This window comes from Coffea arabica, chromosome 1e (assembly GCF_036785885.1).
Source record: "Coffea arabica cultivar ET-39 chromosome 1e, Coffea Arabica ET-39 HiFi, whole genome shotgun sequence".
Taxonomy (NCBI): domain Eukaryota; kingdom Viridiplantae; phylum Streptophyta; class Magnoliopsida; order Gentianales; family Rubiaceae; genus Coffea; species Coffea arabica.
In genome coordinates this window covers 5,714,058-5,739,058 of record NC_092311.1, presented here as the reverse complement: position 1 = coordinate 5,739,058, position 25,001 = coordinate 5,714,058, and the positions used below count along the sequence as shown (strand labels likewise).

At 35.8% G+C, this 25,001-nt stretch overlaps 5 protein-coding genes across 5 annotated transcripts; 2 read left to right on the top strand and 3 right to left on the bottom strand.

Annotated features, from left to right (window-relative positions):
* The first annotated feature begins 4,592 nt into the window (after positions 1-4,592).
* LOC113690305 (uncharacterized) lies at positions 4,593-5,135 on the top strand. Its single transcript, XM_027208144.1, has one exon. The coding sequence runs from the start codon at positions 4,593-4,595 to the stop codon at positions 5,133-5,135; it is 543 nt and encodes a 180-aa protein (XP_027063945.1).
* Positions 5,136-7,318: 2,183 nt separating this feature from the next.
* On the top strand, positions 7,319-8,158 carry LOC113690295 (uncharacterized). Its single transcript, XM_027208136.1, has one exon. It carries the CDS (start codon positions 7,319-7,321, stop codon positions 8,156-8,158), a length of 840 nt encoding a protein of 279 aa, XP_027063937.1.
* Positions 8,159-17,399: 9,241 nt separating this feature from the next.
* On the bottom strand, positions 17,400-18,404 carry LOC113690277 (uncharacterized). Its single transcript, XM_027208119.2, has one exon. The coding sequence runs from the start codon at positions 18,384-18,386 to the stop codon at positions 17,514-17,516; it is 873 nt and encodes a 290-aa protein (XP_027063920.1). The 5' UTR covers positions 18,387-18,404; the 3' UTR covers positions 17,400-17,513.
* Positions 18,405-21,401: 2,997 nt separating this feature from the next.
* Positions 21,402-22,012, bottom strand: LOC140008404 (G-type lectin S-receptor-like serine/threonine-protein kinase SD1-13). Its single transcript, XM_072052608.1, has 2 exons — positions 21,867-22,012; positions 21,402-21,762 (listed from the first exon to the last, which is right to left on the bottom strand). Exons 1-2 carry the CDS (start codon positions 22,008-22,010, stop codon positions 21,463-21,465), a joined length of 444 nt encoding a protein of 147 aa, XP_071908709.1. The 5' UTR covers positions 22,011-22,012; the 3' UTR covers positions 21,402-21,462.
* Positions 22,013-22,124: 112 nt separating this feature from the next.
* On the bottom strand, positions 22,125-24,567 carry LOC113690268 (G-type lectin S-receptor-like serine/threonine-protein kinase At1g11300). Its single transcript, XM_027208108.2, has 5 exons — positions 23,487-24,567; positions 23,090-23,203; positions 22,845-23,017; positions 22,553-22,763; positions 22,125-22,363 (listed from the first exon to the last, which is right to left on the bottom strand). Exons 1-5 carry the CDS (start codon positions 24,553-24,555, stop codon positions 22,125-22,127), a joined length of 1,806 nt encoding a protein of 601 aa, XP_027063909.2. The 5' UTR covers positions 24,556-24,567.
* Positions 24,568-25,001: the final 434 nt, after the last annotated feature.

Below are 25,001 nucleotides of genomic sequence, written 5' to 3'. Positions count from 1 at the left end.
AAGGAGGAGTAATGACGGAAGTGTCCCAAGCGGGTCAATGTTTCCAAAAAAGAAAAAAAAAAAAAAGAAGACTCACATTTTTACAACACGTTACGACCATCAAACTACCATGTCTATCAAGGTAATAAATGCAATGGAATGCCTAAAAATAATGTTCTAGTATTTTTCTACAAAATACAAAAAATGCAAATGGCCTAAATTCGCCAATCCTGTGGATTTTTTTTTCTTTTTTGTTATACGAAGATTGGAAAATGACATAGAAAAAGAAGCCCCAATCCGTTAGGCTATGGTGTTTTTTGCGGACTAATAAACACATTGGAGTCTTTTAATTTCGAACTTGTGAAGAACATTAGAATCCATATGATGCCACAAGGATTTCCTTGTATGGTGCATAATCAGGGCTTATTCTCATGTCAGACAGATTTTTAATGGCAATGGCAGATTAACAAAGGATTGACACTAGTTGGGAATGTTGCATTTTCTGGTATTCCTTCTGCTCCAAGGTGAGAAACTTATCTAGCTTGAGTCCATAAAAAGGCAAAATGTTGATTTCTCCGACACTGGCATGAAATAAGTTTTTTTTTTTTAAGGTTCATCCAATTTCATACTTGATCTTAACATTGACTGTGTTCAGATCGAAAAATTATTTGTAGAATTTTTTTTTATTACTGTCACACTTTGTTTGGAAATGTGATATATGTGTGATAAAATTGTGGTTAAAATAAAAAGAAGTGATAAAAAACATGTTTAGAGAATATTGAAGCAAATTATTGCCAACTTGTGATCATTTAACTAGAATCAGATCTTAAGCGTTTTGCTATTTCAACGTTTCTGATTAAATGTCCTTTAGTTGTCGTCAACTTTGATAGGGGAGCACCAAAAGTTGAGGTCACTTCTCATGTTGATTCTAATGACCTATTACATGTGGTAGCAGAGGACAAATGTTGGATGGTAAAGCTGGATGAGTCAACAGAGGAGGATAGGAAGATGCTAGAGAAATTTTGCAACTTTTATGAACGACGTTAAGAAAACCACAAATGATGACTACTAGCTAGAGCTTGGAAAGGTTGATTTTCATTAGGACCAACACCACTTTGCACCTCTAATTTTATGCCACTTTCACTTTGCATACTAAACTTCAATAGTCTGACACTTTGTACTCTAAATTCTTAATTTTGGATACTTTATTCCTTAAACTCTCAAATTAGTCACATTTAAATCAAATCAATGGCAACATTAGCAAAATGAACGGCATAGAGCACCCTAAAAATCAATGATAATTTATTAAAAAACAATGGTGAAAAAGAGTCAAGGTATTGCAGCTAGAGCGAAACGATATATTGTCATCAATTTACACCATTTTATTTTATTAATTTTGCTAACAATGTCAATAATTTAGACTATACAAATCAATAATAATGTGCTAAAAATGGTCAAAGGGAGTTTTGCTAACAATGTTAATAATTTAGACTATACAATCAATGATAATGTGCTAAAAATTGTCAAAGGGAGTCAAGAGATTCCAATTATAGTAAAACAATACACTATTATTAATTTTTTTTTTATGTAAGTGGGGGTGGGGGGGTCTCGAATTTAGAAACTCTTACCTATATTCCCTCCTCCCATAACACCCAACCTATCCTTCCTCCCTTCCCCTCTCTACCCCTCCCCCACATTGTCATTAATTTGCATTGCTATTTATCTCATTAGTTTTGGTAATAATATTATTAATTAGACTTAATTAGGATAAAGGTGTTTAGGGTATAAAGTGTCAAAAATTCAGAATTTAGGGTACAAAGTATTCAAAATTAAAATTTATGATGCAAAGTGGAAAAGTGGTACAAGTTGGAAAATACAAAATGAAATTATTCCTTTTGAATACAAAAAAAAAAAAAAAAAGAAAAGACTGAGAGTGCCCTGAGGGACGCACAGAAATTATGAAGTGATTACAGTTGCCCAAACAAGGACGACTAAGTCAAAAATTGAAGCAGTTGGAAGCTGTATACAATCAAATACTCATGCCGAAGATGTAACGAGAGCAATCAAAGCTCTTCTGATCACGTAAAAGATGAACCCTAGGTTATTATATGAATTGCAAACTTGTCTTTGCTGTCCGGCAATTAGAGATCAATCTTTTCTAGAATGTGAAACCAAAAAATAGTAAAGGAAAGGACTGTTGGTGCTAAAAGTAAGTGCATAAAAGATCTAATATCCGCCATGACTCACACCAGAGTTCAATATAAATTTTGATTGAATTATATGAAATTCGAAGACTAAAGCAAGATAATCAACGGGAAATAAATAATGAAAAATCAAGCATAGCTTTGAATGCTTGTGTCTTGGGCAGTTGGGGAAGGTTTCTTTGATGAAGACCAAATGGAAGTTGGTTAATTTATAAGATAAGATATAAAATTGGAGGAACTTTTAATAGAAAAAGTCAAAAAAAAAAAAAAAAGAGGTTGGAGCATTCGCACTTTTCCTCTTCCTGTTTTAACGTGAATTCATAATTATACTTTCCTAACTCTATCCTAGGGAAAAAACTAAAACCAGGATGCGAAACAGTGAAGTTCAAGGGTCAAGGTCAACGAGTTTGACCGATCGATTGAGATTTAAAAATTGGATAACATCAGCATGATATCAGAAATATGTTAGTAAAATTTTATTAGTTCATAAACAAAAATGCATGTAAACATATATTTAGATGAATACAAATATTTCCTTTTGTCTTTCTATTTTTCTCGTACACATTGAATAATTAAAAAGATCTTTGTTTTTTCAATTCCAATTTGATAATTTAAAGAATGTAAATTAGTGTGTCTATAACTAAATTATTAAAACATATTTGAAGAAACATGAGAAAATAAATATGAAAATTAAGACAGAAAATTGAAATAAGAAAATGTTTATTAGAGCATTCATAGATTTTTGAAACATTCATTGTGAGTAAATCATGCGAGTAATACCAGCTGCTACTACAGAACATGGTTCGCCATCGCGGGTCTCGGTCGCGTCGCGGTCTCGGTTGTTCCGAAATCCGTCACGGCATATCGATTGAATATCGGGTGACACGCAGATTATAACACATGAAAGTTTTCAAAAATTTTGAAAAAATTACTAAAATTAGAAAATATAAAAAAAAACACAATTTTAAAAAATATCCGAGTCAACTGTGAGTGAACTCGGATATATCGGCCGATATCATGCATCACGAATTTGAATCGGCCAATATCGGCCGAGTCAGAGCGAGTCGTCGCGGATATGGTAATATCCGCGATTCGGGGATCGATATCGTACCGGTTCTTTCCGTTCTAGTTACTACTCGGCCGATATGTATCGGTATCGCGAATCATGCTATAGAAAGACTATCATCCAACTCAACGTGTCTCCTACACAAATTAAAAATGATTGACTCAGAGCTCTGCTACTTATTTTGAGACAACAATTGGTCCTGCTCTTAATCACATTTCTTGAAGTTGACAAAACACGAATACCACAAATCATGTTTCGTTAATGCCTTTTACGATCTGAAAAGCGAAAGGATTTCTTGACAGACAGTAGTTCAATTTAGACAATAGGCTTCTATCTTCGTGATGCATCCATGAGCTCATAAGGCCAAACCATCTGCTCGTGTTACCGGGAAAAAGAAGAAAAAAAGTATTGAATATTATAAATGGCCCGTTTAGCAATCAGCTAACTCTAGTAAGCATAAAGTTGTTTCCTGAGGAAGGAACCAGCTGCATTATTTTATAATTGCTTGCAAACATTAGTACTGCAGCAATAAGCATGGCGATTAACATGATCAAATGAATCAATGGCTAAGCAACATGATTCGATCAGTATCAAGCAGACGCGTTAATGCCTAATTGAAAATATCCACTAGCAGGCAAGGATTCCTATTGCCCCCAGCAATTAATATTGCTGTTGCCTTCATTGATTAGGCAGCATGTGATGGTTCTATTTTCAAATTTAAACAACCTGCACGATGGGCTTTGAATCGGCTTTTCAACAAATGGTGGATGCATTAATAATCTATTCGTAGTTGAGATCTCAATGTCGGATGCACCTTCAGAGATCCGACATCAGTGAAACATAACTAAGGACAAAAGGAAAACTTATTATGTCGTTACTACTAGACAGATTGAGGATGAGATTCCTATTGCTTCCTTTACCACCTATATATACAAGTGGACATGAATTCTGTTTTCAACATCTCCACAGGCTTCTTCAGACTTAAAGTGTCAAAGCCCAATAAAAAAATTTTGATTAAGAAAAAGAATGGCAACTCCAAAATTGTCCAGCCACACTCGTTCCATTAGCTTGCCTTCTTCTTCGCATCCACTTCTTGTGAATGTTGAGGAACTCCTGCAAAGGTTGAAGTCATCAGAAGCTGCTTCGTTACCTTCACATTCATTGGCATGCCGAAGATTGGATTGCCTCCAAAACTTGTATGAGTGTCTGGATGATCTGCTTCAGCTCTTTCAAGTCAACAATCTCTCTCCAATGAAAGATTTGGAAAATGTGAAGAAGAGGTATTGGATGGATCTCTCAGTCTGTTGGATATTTGTGGGGCAGTCAGAGATATCTATTCACAGATGAAGGAAATGGTGCAGGAACTTGAGTCATCTCTACGGTGGAAAAGATGTGGAAATTTGACCAATGATGTCAGCTCATATATAATCTCCAAAAAGCACTTGAATAAGATGACCAGCAATTGCTACAAAGAGTTGAAAAATGCAGACAAGAAATCCAACTTGGTAGTGTTAAATAGAGATTCTGAAGATGTCCCTTTGGTTATCTTGATCAAAGAGGTTCAACTTGTTAGCCTTCCCGTAATGGAGTCCATTCTATCTTTCCTATCTGGATCAAAGGCAGGGTCAAAACCAAGAGCTTGGTCCTTGGTATCCAAGTTACTACAGCATAGGAGAGCACCATGCAGAGAAGATACTGATATTTCAGTGATGGAGCAAATAGAAATCCAGTTGGATCTCTTGAACAACAAGAAGTCAAACAAGGAAGTAATCAGAAAGGTTGAGGAAGTACACTCAAGCATTGAAGAATTAACAGAGGTGCTTGAAATTGTGTTCAGGCTTTTGCTGAAATCTAGAGTTTCCCTTCTCAACATTGTCAACCACTAGTTTAGGCCACAATCAGCATGGCTTCCAAAATACCATGCACCTCAATTTTGTTTACATTGGCCTTTGTACAAAATTGTGTATATATACACACATCTCAGAAATTAATACATTACTGCAACACTTCATTTAATTTGATCTCCTTCATTCATTTGCCTGTTTGTGGATAACTTTTGTGCTTCCATTCAAGAAATTAAGTCTAGTGCTAATAAAAAATGAATCTTGCTCTTCTAGGTTTTCAATATTTTTTTATTAGCTCTCAAATTTTTTTTTTTCATCTTTACCTCAAACAAAGAAAGTAAACAAGTTCCATAATCTGAGATTCTTTTGTGGGTGGGTATGTTGGAGCCAGAAAGAGTCAAAATCTCCAAATATAAATCCAAATGTGATAAAATACAGTCTGCTAATAGGAAAAGAACCATGGATACGAGAAACCGTAATGATATCTACCTAACATCAGATTTTTAAACTAAACTTGTCAAAATAAAGAATTTGGCAACTTAACATTTCGCTGGTCAAGGGTACAAAACATTCTCTTCCACGTTTGAAGTCAATCCATGTTGACAGAAAATATGTAATGGTTCAAGAGCCATGGACAAGTTGGAGTAAAAACGTGAAATAAGCGGGCCTTCTGATACTTCTCTTATCTGTCTTCAGTTATTCTCATAGAAATCAGAGAAACTGAAGTCGTATCTCTACTTTTACCTGAAACCGTGGGAAGAAATACAAGATTCATTGTCTACCATAAACTGCAAGTGTCACACTGATGGTAAATCTGAAATCATGATTTCCAACTCATTCCTAAAAAGGATAAGAAAATTATTTGTATTGTTTAACGAATTACAGAACTGCAGAATTTCCTTCTCTGTTTCTGAATTTTCATGATCTGGATAAGGTAAATTATAAACAAACAGTTCCATTTGCATCCTTTTTCTATAGTTACGCAGATGTAATTTTAGAATCACTTGTGTATGCCTTGGGTTCTGCTCAAATCTATCAGATTCTATCATAATATTTGTTGTTATGCTTAGTCCTTGCAACATGACCATTAAATTTATAATGGAAGATCATTTTACTAATGTTCATGAGATCACGGCATTTGAAATCTTCTCAAGGATAATGAGGCATATGATGTCTCTAGCTAAATCACAAGCATTCAACAAGCTGAGAAATCCTACCCAGACCTCCTCTGCCTATATTTTTATCTTTTCATAAGAGAGTGCATTCTGGGGCCGTCAGAATCATTTGACAAGTAGATGGCAAACTGATTGACCAAGCACGCCAAGGTGCTTTGCTAGTTGCTACAGAATCAGCCATTCTTGCTGTGGGTGGAAGTCTGAAGAATAAATCAGCACCTTTGATGGGGAAGATGCTCAAATCATCTCTTTGGAATCGGCTATATACATAAATAATAAGAAACAGAAAGAATATTATCCAAGTCACCATGCCTTGTACCCAAAATAAAAAAGATCAACACACACCTCTTCCTCCTAACATTGAGACATCAAGTGATCTTGCCCTTTATCAACACGTGGTTCAACCGCGAGATGCATCAATGATCTCGTAAGGTCAATCATCTGCTCGTGTTACCAGAAAAAAAAAAGCAATATAAGTATCATTGCATAATTTGAATGACAGGGTTAGTAATGATCTAATTGTCGGCTGTTTCCCGAGGAAGGAACTGGCTAAGTTATTCCTAATTGCTTGCTACGTAGAGGCCATGAATGCACATTGCTTGGTTTAGTATTATAGCAATAATAAAAATGGTAATTGACATGATCCCATGAATCAATGGCTGAGCAGCATGCTTTGATCAGTGTCCCGAACACCCGTGCATGGCTAATTAATTAAATTCCATGAGCAGGCAACGATTCCCATTGTCTCCCAACAAATTACGTAGCACAAATACTTCTGATGCCTTCATTGATTAGGCAGTTGAATCAGAGCTGGAAATTGGGATCTCAATACTGGATGCACCTTCTGAAATCCGACATCAATGAGACAGAACTAATGAAAAACAGAAAATTTAATCAGCTATTACAACTAGACAAAGAGAGGATGAGATTCCTTTTGTTTTCTTACCACCTATATATACAGTAGATAGGAGTTCTCTTTTCAACATCTCCACAGGTTTCTGAAGACTTTACATTCAACATTCATTTGTAGCGTTCTGATTAAGAAAAAAGATGGCAACTCCAAAATTCTCTAGTCACGCTCGTTCCATTAGTTTGCCTTCTTCATCTCACCCTCTTCTCGTTACTGTTGAGGCACATATCCAAAGATTGAAGTCTTCAGAAGCAGCATCCTCAACTTCACAGTTATTAGCCTGCCAAAAATTGGATGGCCTCAAGAACTTGTACGAGTGCCTGGATGATGTGCTTCAGCTGCCTTTGAGCCAACAAGCTCTCTCCAATGAAGATGTCCTGGATGGATCTCTGATGCTGTTGGACATTTGTGGGGCAGTTAGAGACATCTATTCACAAATGAAGGAAACTGTCCAGGAACTTGAGTCATCTCTACGGAGAAAAAGAAATGGGGATCTGGCCAATGAAGTTAGCTCATATATGATCTCCAGAAAGCACTTGAATAAAATGATCAGCAAATGCTACAAAGATTTGAAGAAAGCAGTAAAAAACTGCAACTTGGAAGCAGTAAACAAAGAAGCTGAAAAACTGCCTTTGGTTAACCTGATCAAAGAAGTTCAAGAAGTTACTCTATCTGTCTTGGAGTCCACATTATCTTTGGTTTCTCCATTCAAAGCCGGATCACAGCCAAAGGGTTGGTCTTTGGTCTCAAAATTATTGCAGCACAGGACACCATCATCCGAAGGGCATTCCAATATTGCTGCAATGGAGCGAATAGAAATCGAGTTGCATCTGATAAACAAGAACAAGTCAAACAAAGACGTTGTAAAAGAACTCGAGGCCTTGGACTCGAGCATTCAAGAATTAGCAGAGATGCTTGAAATTGTCTTCAGGCTATTGCTAAAAACTAGAGTTTCGCTTCTCAACATCCTCAACCACTAGTTTAGGCCACAATCAGCTTGCATGGTTCCAACATTGGGGTTACAGTGCAGTTCAATTTTGTATACATACATGTACAATTTTTTATGTACATAGACACATCAGAAGTGAATACATTAGTCAAAGAGTTTATCTACATTGAATTCTAATCTTGCTTCCTTTGCTCTTTTAAGTTGATGATGACAAGTTATGATTCTAGAAATATTCAGGGACAATCCAAAACGACTGGTGGAATGAACATTTCGACTTTCCTCGAAGAATTGCATTCTTTCAAAACTAATTATATTGTAAATTAAATAATTTAATAAAACAAATTAAGATGCTCAAAATAACTAAATCTATCTTTTTAAAAGGAAAGATGGTAAAATCTCATTCGTAGATTTGTAGTGCTATGCATCCGGTTGATTTCTAGTTTATATAATTTTGTTGCAACTCAATTCCTGTGCTATGTATTGGAATGAAATTTATTTGTAAAACAAAACATCAAGGTCTTAAGAATTCCGTAAACAATTAACAAACTAAAAATAATTTGAAATTAACATCAACGTGGTGCCTACTCTTTTTTCTTTTTTCCTTTCTTTTACTTTCTTCACAGCTTGGAATTTGAACTTAGATGTTCTGCACTTCAATTCAATTTATCACTCAATGTTAGAGGTGATGAACAAGAATGATGAATCATGGACACGTCACCTAAAAGAGAAAAGAATATTTGCAGATAAATTTTTGATTGTTAAAGAAATAATGTGAAGTTTAATTATCTATAATGGCTGATTCCAATTGGTCTCTTTACGTCATTACCATGAACATAAATTTGAATTAATCGATAATTAATGATTTTATCTGTGTCACAAGCAATGTTTTGAAAACCGGACCGGACCGGCCGATTCGACCGGTTGCACCGCGAACCGGCCATGGCACCGGTCCGGTTCAATGCCATAGTTGACTTTGCCAGAAAATCGGTCGAACCGTAAAAACTGCGGTTGAACCGGTTTTCAACCTTCCTCTTTTTTTTTTTTTTTTTTTTTGCAAAATGCAGCTATCAAGATTCGAACTCAAGACCTTTGTAATAGAAGACCAATGTATTAACCATTGTACCATTACATCTTATTAGTTTTTTTTAATAACTTATTTATATAAAGCAAACACTCATATTTTTTTTTTTCCATTTTTCTTATAAAATCTCATCCTTTCATGGCTCTTTCTTTTTAATTTTCAACTCTCTCTCTATCCTCTTTTTTTTTTGTCACTCCCTTTTTAATCAAACCTCTTTATTTTTAATTTATTGATGTTTTCTTCCATCTTTTAATTTTGTTTTTGTCCATTAAATTGAAAAAAGTTAAAAAAGAATTATTTTTTTAACCCAAATTATTTAATGCTACAACCACTCACTTTTATCTCATTTTTTGTTTCTTATCAAATTTACATTTCTATTTTCGATTTTCTTGACTTCTCTCGAACTCCAAACTTCCTTTTTTAAATTGCAATCTCTAAAACGTAAATTAAAATTTAAGTTCACAATATCTAAATTCTCATAGACGTGAATTTTGTATAATTTCAAAATATTGTGATATTTTTGGGTTGGATTTAGATATAATTGAAATTGAGATGAAATTTATTTGTTTTAACTTATAATTTAAAAAATTTATTTTTAAAAAATCCAAGTTATTAAAAAATAGTAAACCTTTCATCATATAAAGTATTAAATTAATCCATTACATGTCTTATTTTGTACATATATATATTTATATAAATAATTTTTTGAAAAATTCATTGAACCGAGATTGAACCGGTCCGACCGGTTGAACCTCGACCCTTTCACTTCACCGGTTCAATTAACGGTCCGGTTTTTAAAACATTGGTCACAAGCACACAGGTATGACTACTTGAAAAATCCGACAAGCGGATCAAGATTCCCCTTGTTCCCCAGCGTGAGCATAACCCGCAAAATTCTGATTTCTTAATTAAACATCATGTGATGCTTAGATCAACGTTGGTATCAAAACAAAATTTTCAAATCGTGGCTGAAACAATATTTCAATCCGCAAATTTAGATCTTCGCATCTATGGAGAAAAAATACAGAAGCTATGTTACACAAGGGGGATATGTCATGACAGTAGTAGTTGAAGTAAAGGTGTAAGCATGCTAGGTGCAATGCCCGGAAAAAAATTAACCGCTTCCGTTCCATTTTATATGTCATGGTTAACTTTGTGCACAATTTAAGAAAAGTGAAATTTGACCAAAACCTATCAACCAATAAAGCAAATTTTCCATTATTACCCTTCAATTAATATTAAATATTTTATTAGTTGAGTTTGGAATTTTAACAAAGCCACAACTACCAAGATACAAAGATGATTTCTAACACTATTTGTCGGGAGAACATGAATTTTAAATGTTTTTTCCTTAGAAATTGTAGAAGGTGTTAACAAAAATGAAATTTGACCAAAACATATCAACCAATAAAGCAAAATTTTCCATTATTACCCTTCAATTAATAGTAAATATTTTATTAGTTGAGTTTGAAATTTTAACGAAGCCACAACTACCAAGATGCAAAGATGATTTCTAACACTATTTGTTGGGAGAACATGAATTTTAAATGTTTTTTCCTTAGAAATTGTATAAGGTGTATAATAGAAAAGTTGGACATTAATTATTTCTATTTTTATATCAAAAAATTTTTTAGAAAAAATCAAATTAGAAATCAAGACATATAAAATGGGACAAAGGGAGTATTATTATTCATGTAATTAAAGATTGAGTAAGGTTTATATTGACAGTCAAGGTTTGTCTTTTTTAAGGATTTGGAACGTGCATAAATAAAATAGAAGCTTTGTGGGCTAAGTTTAATTTTTGAGTTTTAGTTATGGTCTTACATCTTGAGAGAAAGGAGAAAAACCTATTGTCTCTTCGTTTAAACAAAAAAAAAAAAGAAAAAGAAAAAAAGGGCTACCAAGCTAGAGGGCTTCAAACGGATTTAATGGAGGAAGAAGCATAGGAATTCAAGAAGGCACAGAAACAATTCAGTCTTGCAATATTAATCGATTAGTTGCAAAGAAACATAGATGGATGAAGATTCGTTTGCAGGGATTGAAATTAAAGGGGATGGATGAAGCTATGCAATATGAGTTGTGGACCGCATTGGAATGCTATAGCTTGAATTATTTGTTAAGTATTGATTTAGATGTAATCCTACTTGTACCTCTTCTAACCTGGTTACTAGGTTAATGATTTTCTTAAGGTGTACTTATCAAGTTTTTTAGTGGTAATTGGATTTACTAGTCAACCCTCAATTTCAAATGTTTTAGCTTTAAAATTCAGGACATGATAGAATGGTATTAGAGTTTAGGTTGAGATTTTGCAATGTATCCTGGACTCAATGTTTGGGATGCCAAACTTGTGGGGTTTGTGTTTAGTCATCAATCAATCTTCAAAAATGTTACAAATAGGCATTGAATTTCAGATTCTTGGCTTTAAATTTTGGAATTTTCTAACAGGTGCCCTATGGGCACTCTTTAATACTTATACTGCTACATTCTATTTAACCTATCATCTATAAATACACATTAATAATTACTATATTCTCTTGTATTTATACACTTTTCTTATTTAATTCCCTTGCATTTATATACTTTTTCTAATTAATTTTATATTTTTAAAAAATCTAACACCTGAAATACATCTTAACGGGTCGTTAAATTGTTTATATAATTGGGGTATCTTAGTATTTAATTGAAGTTTGTACTTCTTGGTTTAAAGATACTTACAACTGAGGTGAAAACGTTCTGGTTTGGGTGCAAATGTACTAGAGTTTGAATTTCAAATTTTGTGGTACGTGATTTCTCAAATAATTTAGGTCAAATCCATAGGGATGTTAAATGTAATAGATGTTGAATTCAAAGCCAAGCCTCAATTATTGACTTTGAAATAGCCAAAATTGTTGAATTATTTGACACAATTACAATCCCATATCGGTGGGTTTATGAATTGGAGAAGGTTTTGAGAGCTATAAATAAGCTCTCTACCTTCTCAATTAAGACACACCAAGCAAGAGCATCATAACTTGCTTCCTTCTCTCTCTTTGTAATATTTCTTCTAGTAAAATATTAAGTTGTCAGTAGTGTCCGAGGACGTAGGCAAATTAGTCAAACCTCGTTAAATTCTAGTGTTCTATTTTATTGTCTATTTAGTAGCTATATTTGTAGTGAGTTATTGTGCAATTAATTGCATATATAGATGATTCTATCTAGGAAACTGGTACTTAAGCAGGCCAGTGTGCCTCACCAAATATTTCCTGGGAATTACCATTTTGTAATTTTAGGTACAATAATTTATTCGTTATACCTTAATTTGGTAGAGCTTCTGCAACAATTGGTATCAGAGCTCAAGATTTCTTAGTATGCTTTGTGGTTGCAGCATAGTCTGATCTTTCACATCAGAAAAGATTTCTTGGGCTATTTTTTTTCTACATTTAGGAGCTACTAAATATAATTTGTAGAGATGGCCGAAAGTAGATCTTCATCTACAATGCAAGCATCGACAAGTTCGTCATCGTTTATTATGGCAAGAAATGCTACGATGAATGCAAAATTAAATGTGGAGACATTTGATGGTACCGGTCATTTTGATATGTGGCAAAGTGAGATTCTAGGCGCGCTCTTTAATCAAGGTTTAGACATTGCCATCGAAGAAGAGAAACTAGAAGAGATTGAAGAGAAGGAATGGAGGACGCTAAATCGTTTAACGTGTGGTATAATTTGATCGTGTCTTTCAAGGGAACAGAAATATATGTTTTCAAAAGAAGCCTCTGCAAATAAATTGTGGACTGGATTGGAGGAGAAGTTCTTGAAGAAAAATTGTCAAGACAGGCTCAATATGAAGAAACGTTTATTTCACTTCACTTATGTTCCCGGCACAACTCTAAATGATCACATCACTAATTTCAATCAGTTAATCACTAATCTGATGAATTTAGATGTGACATTTGAAGATGAAGATTTGGCTCTCATGTTGTTGGGATCTCTCCTGAGGAGTTTGAGCATCTCGAAATAGTTCTACTCCATGGGAAAGCTGAGGTGTCCCTCAATGAAGTTAGCTCTGCCCTGTACAGTTACGAGCTCAGAAGAAAAGACAAGCAAAGTAGCAGAAATGGAGTAGCAGAAACTCTGGTAACTAGAGGACGCTCACAAAACCAGAGAAAGGGGATGAGAGGTCGATCCAAGTCGAGAGCTAGACTAAGCAAAAATGAATGTGCTTTTTGCAGAGAGAAAGGGCACTGCAAGAAGGACTGCCCAAAACTGAAGAGTAGACCTGACAAGGAAAATGTTGTTGCGGATTCAAATGTAGCTGAGTGCATTGATCAAGACTCAGACTTTTCATTAGCTGTCATGCCTACTGGTCATTCTATTACATGGCTATTGGACTCATGTTGTAGTCATCATATGACGTCCAATAGGGAATGATTCTTTGATTTCAAGGAACAAGAAGGTAGAGTCGTCTACACGGCAGATGAGACCATATTAGCAACAAATAGGGTTGGTTCAATTCGGCTGAGGAATCAGGATGGATCAATTAGGATTCTGACTGATGTTCAATATGTGTCAGAATTGAAAAAGAACCTCATTTCTGTGAGAGTACTAGAATCAATGGGCTACAAGGTGTCGGCATATAATGGAGTGATAAAAATCATTTCAAGTGCTCCGAAAAAAATAAAACTTGTATTACTATCAAGGTAATGCAGTTGTTGGAGTAGTGTAGTGGCTTTCAGTGATGATCGAGAATTGAAAGTAACCAGATTATGGCATATGCGCTTAGGGCATGCCGGAGAAAAATTCTTGAATTTTCTGATGAATCAAGGACTATTGAAAGGAGCCAGTGTTTGCAAGTTAGATTTTTGCGAGCATTGTGTCAAAGAGAAGCAGATAAGAGTAAAATTTAGCACTGTAAGGGTATTTTGGATTATGTACACTCGATGTGTGGAGACCTTTCAAAACAACTTCTCTGAGAGGAAAAAATTATTTTGTTACCTTTGTCGATGACTTCTCTCGAAAAGTATGGGTGTATACTATGAAGGCGAAAAGTGAAGTATTGGAAATCTTCATCAAGTGGAAAAAAATGATGGAAACTCAAACAGAAAGAAAGATCAAACGCCTTCGAACAGACAACGAAGGTGAATACACTAGTGATCCGTTCATGGAGATCTGTGAAATGAAGGCATTATTCAGCACTTCACAGTCAGAGATACACCATAGCAGAACGGGGTGGCAGAGCGTTTGAACCGGACATTGGTGGAGAAAGTTCGGTGTATGTTGTCTAATGCTGGGTTGGGCAGATAATTTTGGGCTAAGGCTTTAACATATGCAAATCACCTCGTTAATCACTTATCATCAACTGCTATTGGCGACAAAATGTCATTAGAGAAATGGTCGGGAAAACCTGCTACAGATTATGATTCCTTACATGTGTTTGGTTCTACTGCATATTATCATATTAAAGAATCAAAGTTGGATCCAAGGGTGAAGAAGGCGCTCTTTATGGAGACCACGACAAGCATTAAAGGTTATCGCCTTTGGTGTCCCGAGACGAAAAAGATAGTTTTCAGCAGGGATGTTACCTTTGATGAATCTACCATGTTAACAAAGGTAGATGTACAGCAGAATGATGATACTCCACAACAGGTGGAGAGCACTTCGAAACAGGTGGAGTTTAAAAGAAGCATTATCAGACCAGCCGTGGATATAGGAGCAGATGAAAGGACTCCTATGGTAGAAGAAGAATCAACTAAAGAAGATGATCCAGTTGGAGAGTCTTCACAGCAATTTGAATCAATTGCATTGAATAAGCCAAAGACGAATATTAAAGTACCTGCTCGGTATGTTAATATGGTGGCTAATGCATATGCAATTGCAATAGATGAAATTCCTACCACTTATCTTGAAGCTGTCCAAAGTTCAGAGGAAGAAAAATGGAGGACAGCCATGGAAGAAGAAATGTAGTCCCTTTATAAGAATCAGACTTGGCAACTTATCAATCTATTAAAGGGAAAGAAGGCAATTGGGTGCAAGTGGGTATATGCAAAAAAGGAAGGATTTCCTGACAAGTCTGGTGTTCGCTACAAAGCAAGACTGGTGGCTAAAGGCTACGCTCAAAAGGAGGGAATTGATTACAACAAAGTGTTTTCTCCAGTCGTGAAACATTCCTCCATCAAAATTTTATTGGCTTTGGTAGCACAATTAGATCTGGAACTTGTCCAATTAGTTGTAAAAACTGTGTTTTTACATGGTGACTTGGAAGAGGAAATCTACATGACTCAGCCAAAAGGATTCAAAGTTGCTGGTAAAAAAAAAATGGTGTGCAAGCTTGACAAATTGTTGTATGGATTGAAACAGTCTCCAAGGCAGTGGTACAAGCGATTTGACAATTTTATGATGGGGCAGAAGTATACAAGAAGTAAATATGATGACTATGTATATTTGCACAAGCTACGAGATGGATCCTACATATATCTTCTTCTTTATGTTGATGATATGTTGATAGCTTCCAAGGATCAAGGTGAGATTGAAAAATTGAAATCTCATTTGAGTCGGGAGTTTGAAATGAAAGATCTCGGCAAAGCCAAGAAGATTCTCGGCATGGAGATAAGCAGAGATAGAAGATTGGGGAGACTTTATTTGACTCAAAAAAAGTATCTTAGTAAGGTATTAAAGAGGTTTGGCATGAATGAAAAGACCAAACCTGTTAGTACTTCATTTGCTTCATTTCAAACTTAGTGCATCGTTACCTCCAAAGAATGATACAGATGGCAAAGGTACAATATGCAAATGCAGTGGGTAGCTTGATGTATGCTGTGGTGTGTACAAGACCTGACATTTCACAAGCAGTTGGAGTTGTGAGTAGATACATGCATGATCTTGCCAAGGAGCATTGACAGGCTGTGAAATGGATTTTATGGTACATTTTGAACACCGTAGATGTTGGATTAGTATTTGAGCAGGATGAGAAAATTGGTCAAGGCGCAGTTGGATATTGTGATTCCGACTACGTAGGTGATCAAGATACACGTCGATCAACGACTGGGTATGTGTTTACACTTACTAAGGCACCAGTCAGTTGGAGGTTTACCTTACAGTCAACGGTTGCTTTATCTACTACAGAGGCAGAGTATATGGCTGTTAAGGAAGCAATTTGGCTTCATGGGTTGCTTGATGAATTGGGAATCGGACAGAAGTCTATCAAAGTTCATTGTGATAGTCAGAGTGCTATTCATTTAGTAAAGAACCAAGTTTATCATGGAAGGACGAAGCATATTGACGTACGGTATCATTTTGTGAGGAAAATTTTGGAAGATAATACGATATTACTTCAAAAGATTCCGACTAAGGAGAATCCTACTGATATGCTTACGAAAATTGTGACAACTATCAAATTCCAACATTGTTTGAATTTGATAAATGTTGTGCACAATTTGAAGATTGGTGCTTGACAACGCATTTGAAGACACCACTGAATTTTGAGGGAGAAGATTTGTATTTTTGGTGGGATTAGAAATTATGTCAAGGTGGAGATTTGTTAAATTCAAAGCCAAGCCTCAATTATTGATTTTGAAATAACCAAAATTGTTGAATTATTTGGCACAATTACAATCCCACATCGGTAGGTTTATGAATTGAAGAAAGTTTTGAGAGCTATAAATAAGATCTCTACCTTCTCAATTAAGACACACCAAGCAAGAGCATCATAATTTGCTTCCTTCTCTCTCTTTGTAATATTTCTTCTAGTGAAATATTAAGTTGTCGGTAATGTCCGAGGACGTAGGCAAATTAGCCGAACCTTGTTAAATTCTAGTGTTCTATTTTATTGTCTATTTAGTAGCTATATTTGTTGGTATATTTATAGTGAGTTATTGTGCAATTAATTCCATATATAGATGATTCTGTCTAGGAAATTGGTACTTAAGAAGGCTAGTGTGCCTCGCCAAATATTTCCTAGGAATTACCATTTTGCAATTTTAGGTACAATAATTTATTCATTATACCTTAATTTGGTAGAGCTTCCGCAACAATAGACACATTGGTCTTCTTGTGTTGGAGGTAAAGTAAAAATTGATTGAAAGCTCATATAAAGAACACTTTCAACTATTTAAGACATATCGAAAATCTAACTTTAAGATTCTTTTTTGTTCGACCCTGGAATAAATTTCTGGAATTGTTAATACATCAATTAAGAATGAACAGCCAAAGGAACAAAGGAGACCAAATTAGACAAAGTGTTTCAGGACTCTGTTCATTTCTGAGATGTGCATACGTATGTACAATTCTGTACAAAGGTTAATGCAAACAAAATTGTGGCCTAACTAAACTAGTGGTTGAGAATGTTGAGAAGTGAAACTCTGGTTTTCAGCAAAAGCCTGAAAACAATTTCTAGTATCTCTGCTAATTCTGCAATGCTAGAGTCTACTGCCTCAAGTTTTTGAAGTACATCCTTTTTTGACTTATTGTTGTTCAAGAGATGCAACTTGATTTCTATTTGCTCGATTGCTGCGATGTCAGAATCTCCTTTGCGTGATGCTCTCTTCTGCTGTAGTAAATTTGAGACCAAGGACCAACCTTTTGGTTGTGACCCTGCCTTTGGTCCAGAAAGGAAACATAGAACAGACTCCAACACTGGAAGACTAATTGCTTGAACTTCTTTTACCAGGTTGACCAAAGGAGCATTTTCAGAATCTCTGTTTACCACTTCCACGTTGCAGTCCTTCCCTGATTTCTTGAATTCTTTGTAGCATTTTCTTATCATTTTATTCAAGTTCTTTTTGCAGATCATATATGAACTGACTTCATTGGCCAAAACTTCACTTCGTTTCGTCCTTAGAGATGACTCGAGTTCCTGCAAAATTTCCTTCATCTGTGAATAGATGTCTCTGACTGCCCCACAGATCTCCAACAGCCTGAGAGATCCATCCAAGACCTCTTCTTCCCATTTTCCAAGTCTTTCACTGGAGAGAGCTTGTTGACTCAAAGGAAGCCTAAGCACATCGTCTAGACACTCGTACAAGTTCTTGAGGCCGTCCAATTTTTGGCATGCCAATGAATGTGAAGTTGAGGATGCGGCTTCTGATGACTTCAATCTTTCAAGATGTTCCTCAGCAGTCACGATAAGAGGGTGAGATATAGAAGGCAAACTAATGGAACGAGAATGAATAGATAATTTTGGATTCGGCACAGAGGTTGCCATCTTCTTCTCTTTAGCAGAATGTAACAAATGAATGTTAATTGTTTAGCCTTAGAAGCCTGTGGAGATGTTGAAAACAAAATATCTCTCCACTGGCATATATAGGTGGTAAAGAAAAGTGAAGGAATCTCATCTTCTCTTTGTCTAGTTGTAATAATTGATTAAATTTTCTGCTTGTCATTATTTCTGTCTCGTTGATGTTGGATCTCAGAAGATGCATCCAGTATTGAGATCCCAATTCTCAACATATTATTTATGTGACAACCATTTGGATCACCAGCTCTTATTCAAAGCCGATCGTGCTGGATGTTTAAGATTATAAATAATGCATCACAGGCAGCCTAATCAACGAAGACAACAGGAAATGTTTGTGCTATCTTACTCACTGGGGGACAATAGGAATCGTTGCCTGCTCACAAATACTTTCAATTAGCCATGCATGTGTGTTCTAGGCACTGAACAAATCATGTTGCTTAGCCATTGATTCATGTGATTATTATTGCTATAATGATAAGTCCAGCATTGTGCAATCATGGCCACTGTTTGTTGCAAGAAAATAGGAATTACACAGCCTGTTCCATCCTCAGTAGACAACCATGTGCTGACTGTATTGATTCTTGAATTACATATATATATTTTCCTGGTAGCACGAGAGGATGGTTGACCTTAAGAACTCATTGATGCATCTCAAGGTTCAAAACCTATGGTCTAAATTAAACCACTCTGTCTATCAAGATTCTCTTTGCTTTTTGGATGGTCTAGGCACTAGCGTCATATGATCTGTGGCATTGGTGCTTGTCAGCTTCAAGAAATGTGATAAAAAGCTGGACCAATTATTGTCTCAATGTAAGGAGGCAGAGCTGTGTGTTGACCATTTTTATTTCTGGTAGGAGACATGGTGAGTTGGACAATATTCTATCTATATTGGCTACTACTTATAATCTTTGTATTTGTATATATAGCTGGCTTAAAGAGATAAGTTGAATAACTGCATTATCATAGTTGTGCATACATTCTTCAGGGTTCGTTCCTCATCAAAATTGGTTGATTGTCTAGCGACTATCAAGGCAACTGGCCATGCACAATCAAACAGTCTGATATCTAGTTCTCATACAGTGACTGATAGCATCAGCCAGCAATCATCTCAGGTGTGCCACGGGAACCTTCCCCTCGGCCCTCAGAAGCAAAGGATCTGTTGAGTTCATCCAACTATGTATTTTGTTGTGAAAGCAATGTGATATGAATATGACAAGGGACTAAGAAAGAAAGTAAGGTTGAAGTTGAACTCGTGTGCTGGCAGCAGTATAACAGAATAACAAGGAATAATAATTCATGAAAGGAAGAAGAACGACTTGCCAACTAACCTAGCTCAAATAGACTGCCTGATTAGGACTAAACACCAACCGAGCAACTCATGAGCTGTTTCATCACCAGCTCTAATGTATAGCATTCTCAGCAGCTTGAGCTCACTTGACAACCATCGTCTTGTGTTGCTCCAAAAATGTGAGGAGTCGAGCTCAAGCTTGATGTTAGTTACTCAATCAAGCTCGAGCTCTTCAAGTTTGGAAAATTTAGATAGAGCTGAGCTCAATTAGGGAAATATCCGATTCAAGATGATTGCAGCCCTGAGCATGACACTTGGGTAATATATAATAGAAGGCAAATGTGAGTATTGGAGTCAAAGTTGACAAAAGCCAACCATGTGAGTATTAGACAAACATATCCAATTCCAAGCTTGAAAAATTGTGTGACCTCTTGCTCTTTTAGTGTATTACGTCACCAACACAGAATGCTGAATCTTACTAATTGGAAAATTTAAGCGTCTGTTATTTGAAGAAAATTTGCTTCACTATTTGTATCAGTTGCTCAAATAATTAGACAGCTCATCCATGAAACTAATTGGAAGATACGAGCATCTTAATTGGACTAGGTAGATTCTGCACTTTGTTTCATTCCATGTGAAATTAGCAGAACTACTAATTTCAAGTCATAGAAATGATGCAGGTCCACTAGATTACATGAAAGGGTCCTCATAGCAAGGAACTTAAATCATGTGTAAATCAAACCCTGTCCGTGACTTCAGATCTTACATGAGACTTACTGAGGGATGGTTGGTGCTGGAAACTGAAAATTCACTAACTGAGTTATGTTACCTTGCTTGCATTTAGCTAGCATACCACATCTACAAATTTATGCTTTCAAGCTGGATGTGAGAACAGCTAAAACTACCACAGGAATAACAAATTTGGTTCGGACCTGTTCTCAAAAAGTTGAAGGATTTTGAAATTTTTGTCGACACGGAACTTGAGGATTACTGAGCCAAATTTGGGACCTCACTTAGAAACTTCACATCACTTGGGGGACACATATTTGACATTGCATCTTGGCTTATGAATAAGTATCTTGGTGAACATCTGTACATAGTTTAATTTACATTTTAAGATGCAACATGACCTCTTTCACGCTATGCTTACCTTTGCTTTTGCTTCTTATGACTCTGAAATTATATTATCAACAAGAACCACATTTCTGAAGAAAAATATCCTATGAACCATTCAGACTGAACTACTTATCTCGGGTTCTATGATGCCAACATACTGCATTGCCCTTTCCACTGACAGAAATATCTGCCTCAGACGGTGGAAAATGTACCAAACATTTACATTTTCAATTTCTGTTGTAGCAAAAATTTCCCATGTATGTCAGTTCCTCTGCCTGGGGGTGATTATGAAAAGAATTTGAGTAAATCAAACAATAAAGAAAGTCATATAAGACAGCTTTGCAAAACTCATTGAAGTAAAAACAACTAAATAGATGCATGTTTATTTTCAAATTTCAAGTGCATTTATTTTCAAATTCCAAAAGTAGGAAAGACTGAACTCAAATTCCAATTCTTACTAGGCAATATTAAACTTTTACTTAGGGGCATGTACTTACAAGCAGAAGTATATGACATGATTAAGTGAACTTACAAAATTTTGCTATTGGGGAAAAAAACAAAAGATTTAGGATTTAGAGTTTTGGTACATAGAGAGTGGTAAATATTGGTTTCTGAAAAAAAAATGTGTACACAGGTTGTCTATCGGCCCTCAACAGTAGTTAAGCTTATGTTGTTAATAGAATAAACCCTTTCTCGAGAAGACTTTCCTGAGGAACCTAATCTTCCTGTATAGGCTGGGAATTTGGGACGAGGGAGATTTGAAATTTCACTGCTAAGCATTGAAAGAACAGCAGAGACATCTGGCCTATCTTTTGCAAATTCCTGCACACATAATAATCCTACATGAATGAATGTCAACATCTCTGTTTTGAAACCTGGATCAATTATTGCTGCATCTATCAGTTTTGCTGCTTCACTTTCATTCCATAATTTCCAAGCCTGTGATATCGCAATCAAGAATGGAATTTAATAACAAAAAATAAGATAAGGAACTTGGCTTGAGTCATGATACTGTATCAGTTGAAGAAATCAATGTAACTTACATGTCCAAGCAGGCTCAGCTCATTCTCATAATTATAGAAGCTAGTATTTCTTCTTCCACTAACAATCTCTAACAATAGTACTCCAAAACTATAGACATCAGACTTTTCGGAAAATCTTCCTTGCATTGCATACTCTGGAGCCATATAGCCACTGTCATCACATCATTTATCCGAAAAGAGTTCAACTTATGAGGAAAAGAAACCAATTTGAATTAGTTATGATGTATAAATGACAAAAAGAAACCAAATATAGGCTTACTATGTTCCCACAACCCTGTTAGTATTAGCTTGATCTTGATGGCCTCCGAAAATTCTAGCTAAACCAAAATCTGATAGTTTTGGCTTGAGATCTTCGTCTAAAAGGATGTTGCTTGCTTTCAGATCTCTATGAATAATTTTCAGTCTTGAATCTCTATGAAGGTAAAGGAGGGCTCTGCCAATCCCCTCAACAATGATCACACGTCTTCTCCAATCAAGTAGTTTTTGTTTATTAGCATCTGAAACATTAATAATGTGAATTAATACGCCCCAGTTTTTGTGTTACTTTTCTGCAGGGACTTACAATATGCTCTATTTTTCTGTTTTACTAGTTCTCTGGAGTCTGGACATCACAAATACCCTTTTATTTTCGGTTTAGATGGAATGAAAGAAAGATAAGAAATGTAAAGAGATCTTGAATTTCTAACCAAATAGATAGGCGTCAAGACTTTTGTTTGGCATATATTCATAGACTAGCATTTTTTCTTCTCTTTCAATGCAGCAGCCCAGAAGTTTAACAAGATTCCGGTGTTGGAGTTTCGAAATAACCACGACTTCATTCATAAACTCCTCAATCCCTTGAGTTGAAGAATTTGAAAGCCTCTTTACTGCAATTTCCCGGCCATCTAACAGCTTTCCCTGCTAATAGATCATCATCAAATGCTACCCAAGCAAACACTGAGCAACTTAAAATACCATGCGAAGCCAAACTTAGTTTACCTTATAAACTGGACCAAAACCACCTTCCCCTATCTTATTGTTTGATTGGAAATTGTCTGTTGCATTAGCCAATGCTTCGTAAGTATACACAGGTAGCTCTTCAAACTTGGCTTGGTTGAAGTTTATGGTGAACTTATCTTCCACTGATGGCACCATAGCTTGTTGCTTTTTCCCTATTTATTAACGAGTAGGTAAATGTATGATGACTAATCTGAAAAAATTTGGCAGCATTTAAATCAAACTACCTTTCTGCTTGGCAATCAACTTCCAACAAAGGAATGCACAGAATACAAGGACTGAAGTTGCTACAGTCACTGTGCTTGCAATGACAACATTTATACCCCTTTTAGCATCTGTATCTGTATGTCAAAGGTTTCAACGGCATGTTAAGAAGAGTTTGATCTACTAAGAATATAGGCATAAGCCTTTCTTGTGATCATTGTGTTTTCTATCTTGTAGAGACAAATATTATTCTAATACTTTAAAGTAAAACAGAAAATTTGAAATTTCTCAGTTTCAAGCACATAATTGAGAAACATAGCTGCGACCAGATCTTATTATACATGATTTGAACCAAAAAGACAATAAAGAGTAAAGTAATAAAGACACTACAAGAAAAAAAAATACAGGAAAATGTCTTACCAAGTTCAGAATATGCCACACGTATATATAAGTTTGCCCCATCATAGGGAAGCTGCTGCGAATCAATTAAGATGCCACTCCATTGCATACATCCAATGCCATTATAAAATGCATAAGCTGTGCATAAGCAATTGTTTAAGCAGTCTTTACGGCACTCTTCTTCAGAATTTGCTATTGGCTTAGCAAAATCTGGAACTTTCATGTTTGCAAGTTTCACAAATCCATCTTGGTCGTCCGCTGTACTGGAAGATTGATTTCTCTGACATTGCAGCAATTCTTTTCTTATGCAACCACCTGTCCAATTTCCTTGATTCCATTCATCCTGATCTCTTGGCTTAAAACCTGGCAGACATGTACATCTTGGGGAATCCTGAGGATTACAGCTCCCAAAAGATCCACATTTTCCATAAACATCACATTGGTTCTCTGAACTTGACCAGATTATGGTCCAATCTCCTTTTCCACTTAATGAAACCATTGCCTGTATACTCCCTGATGAACTCAACCTATAGTAAAAAAAAGGAGTATTTGCATAGTTATAAGTGAGATATGGATATCCAGAACTGTCTTTCAAGACATCAAGTCGATTATCATATGCAGAAGTCATGCCGGCTATCCCAATAAAGGTGGTACCACTCCATGGACCACTCCGCCAGCAAGGGCTACTATTATTCCAAACAAAAAATTGAGGAATTTGGAAAAGGTTGAGACCTGCAGAGAAAGTTCCGATAGATGGATCAGAGGGGCTTATCCATGAAGTTATTTGGCTCGTCCCTATTGTACTAGCCCCTAATTTCATCTTTGGCAAAAAAGTGTCTGTAGGATGCTCAAAACTTTCCCAGATTTTCCTCTTTGACTCATCTGTCAAGACCAGGTTCCCAGTATCCAGGAGTTGTGCACTAGAATTCGCCAAAGAACTTGAAACATTAGTAGACCATAGTATCTCCTTCATTCCATTTAATACAGCAAGATTACCATCTTCGAGGATTACAACAGTTCCCGAAGAATCATTTAAAGGTCTTTCCCTATTAGCCACCCATATAATGGCTGTTTCAGGTAGAGTATACATTATTCCAACATAGCGATCACTACTTTTTTCAGGACTAAAGAAGCCTAATTTGAAGATTTGGCCAGACGAAACTATAGTATCGGAGTCTTGGATAGGCTGGGAGATTGTGATGGTATCTATTGCAATACAAACTCCAAAGCAGCAACAAAGTAGAATAACACAGGATTTCCTCATTGATGCTGCAGGCATGCATGCTTTTAATTGGCCTATGACTATAATGCTACGGACAATATACAATTGCTTTCTTTGTTTCGTTTCCAACTATTTTTTTATTCATCCATCTTAGAGAGAATTGGTGGAAATTTTTTCTTGATGCACCAGATAAACGATCCTTGGCAGCCACTTTAGACCGAGTCAGAATGTGATTAAAGAAGTCACGGGAAATTACTAATTTTATATGAAAACTTTATTGTGTAAGTGGTGTTCTGCCAATTTGAGGCTAGATA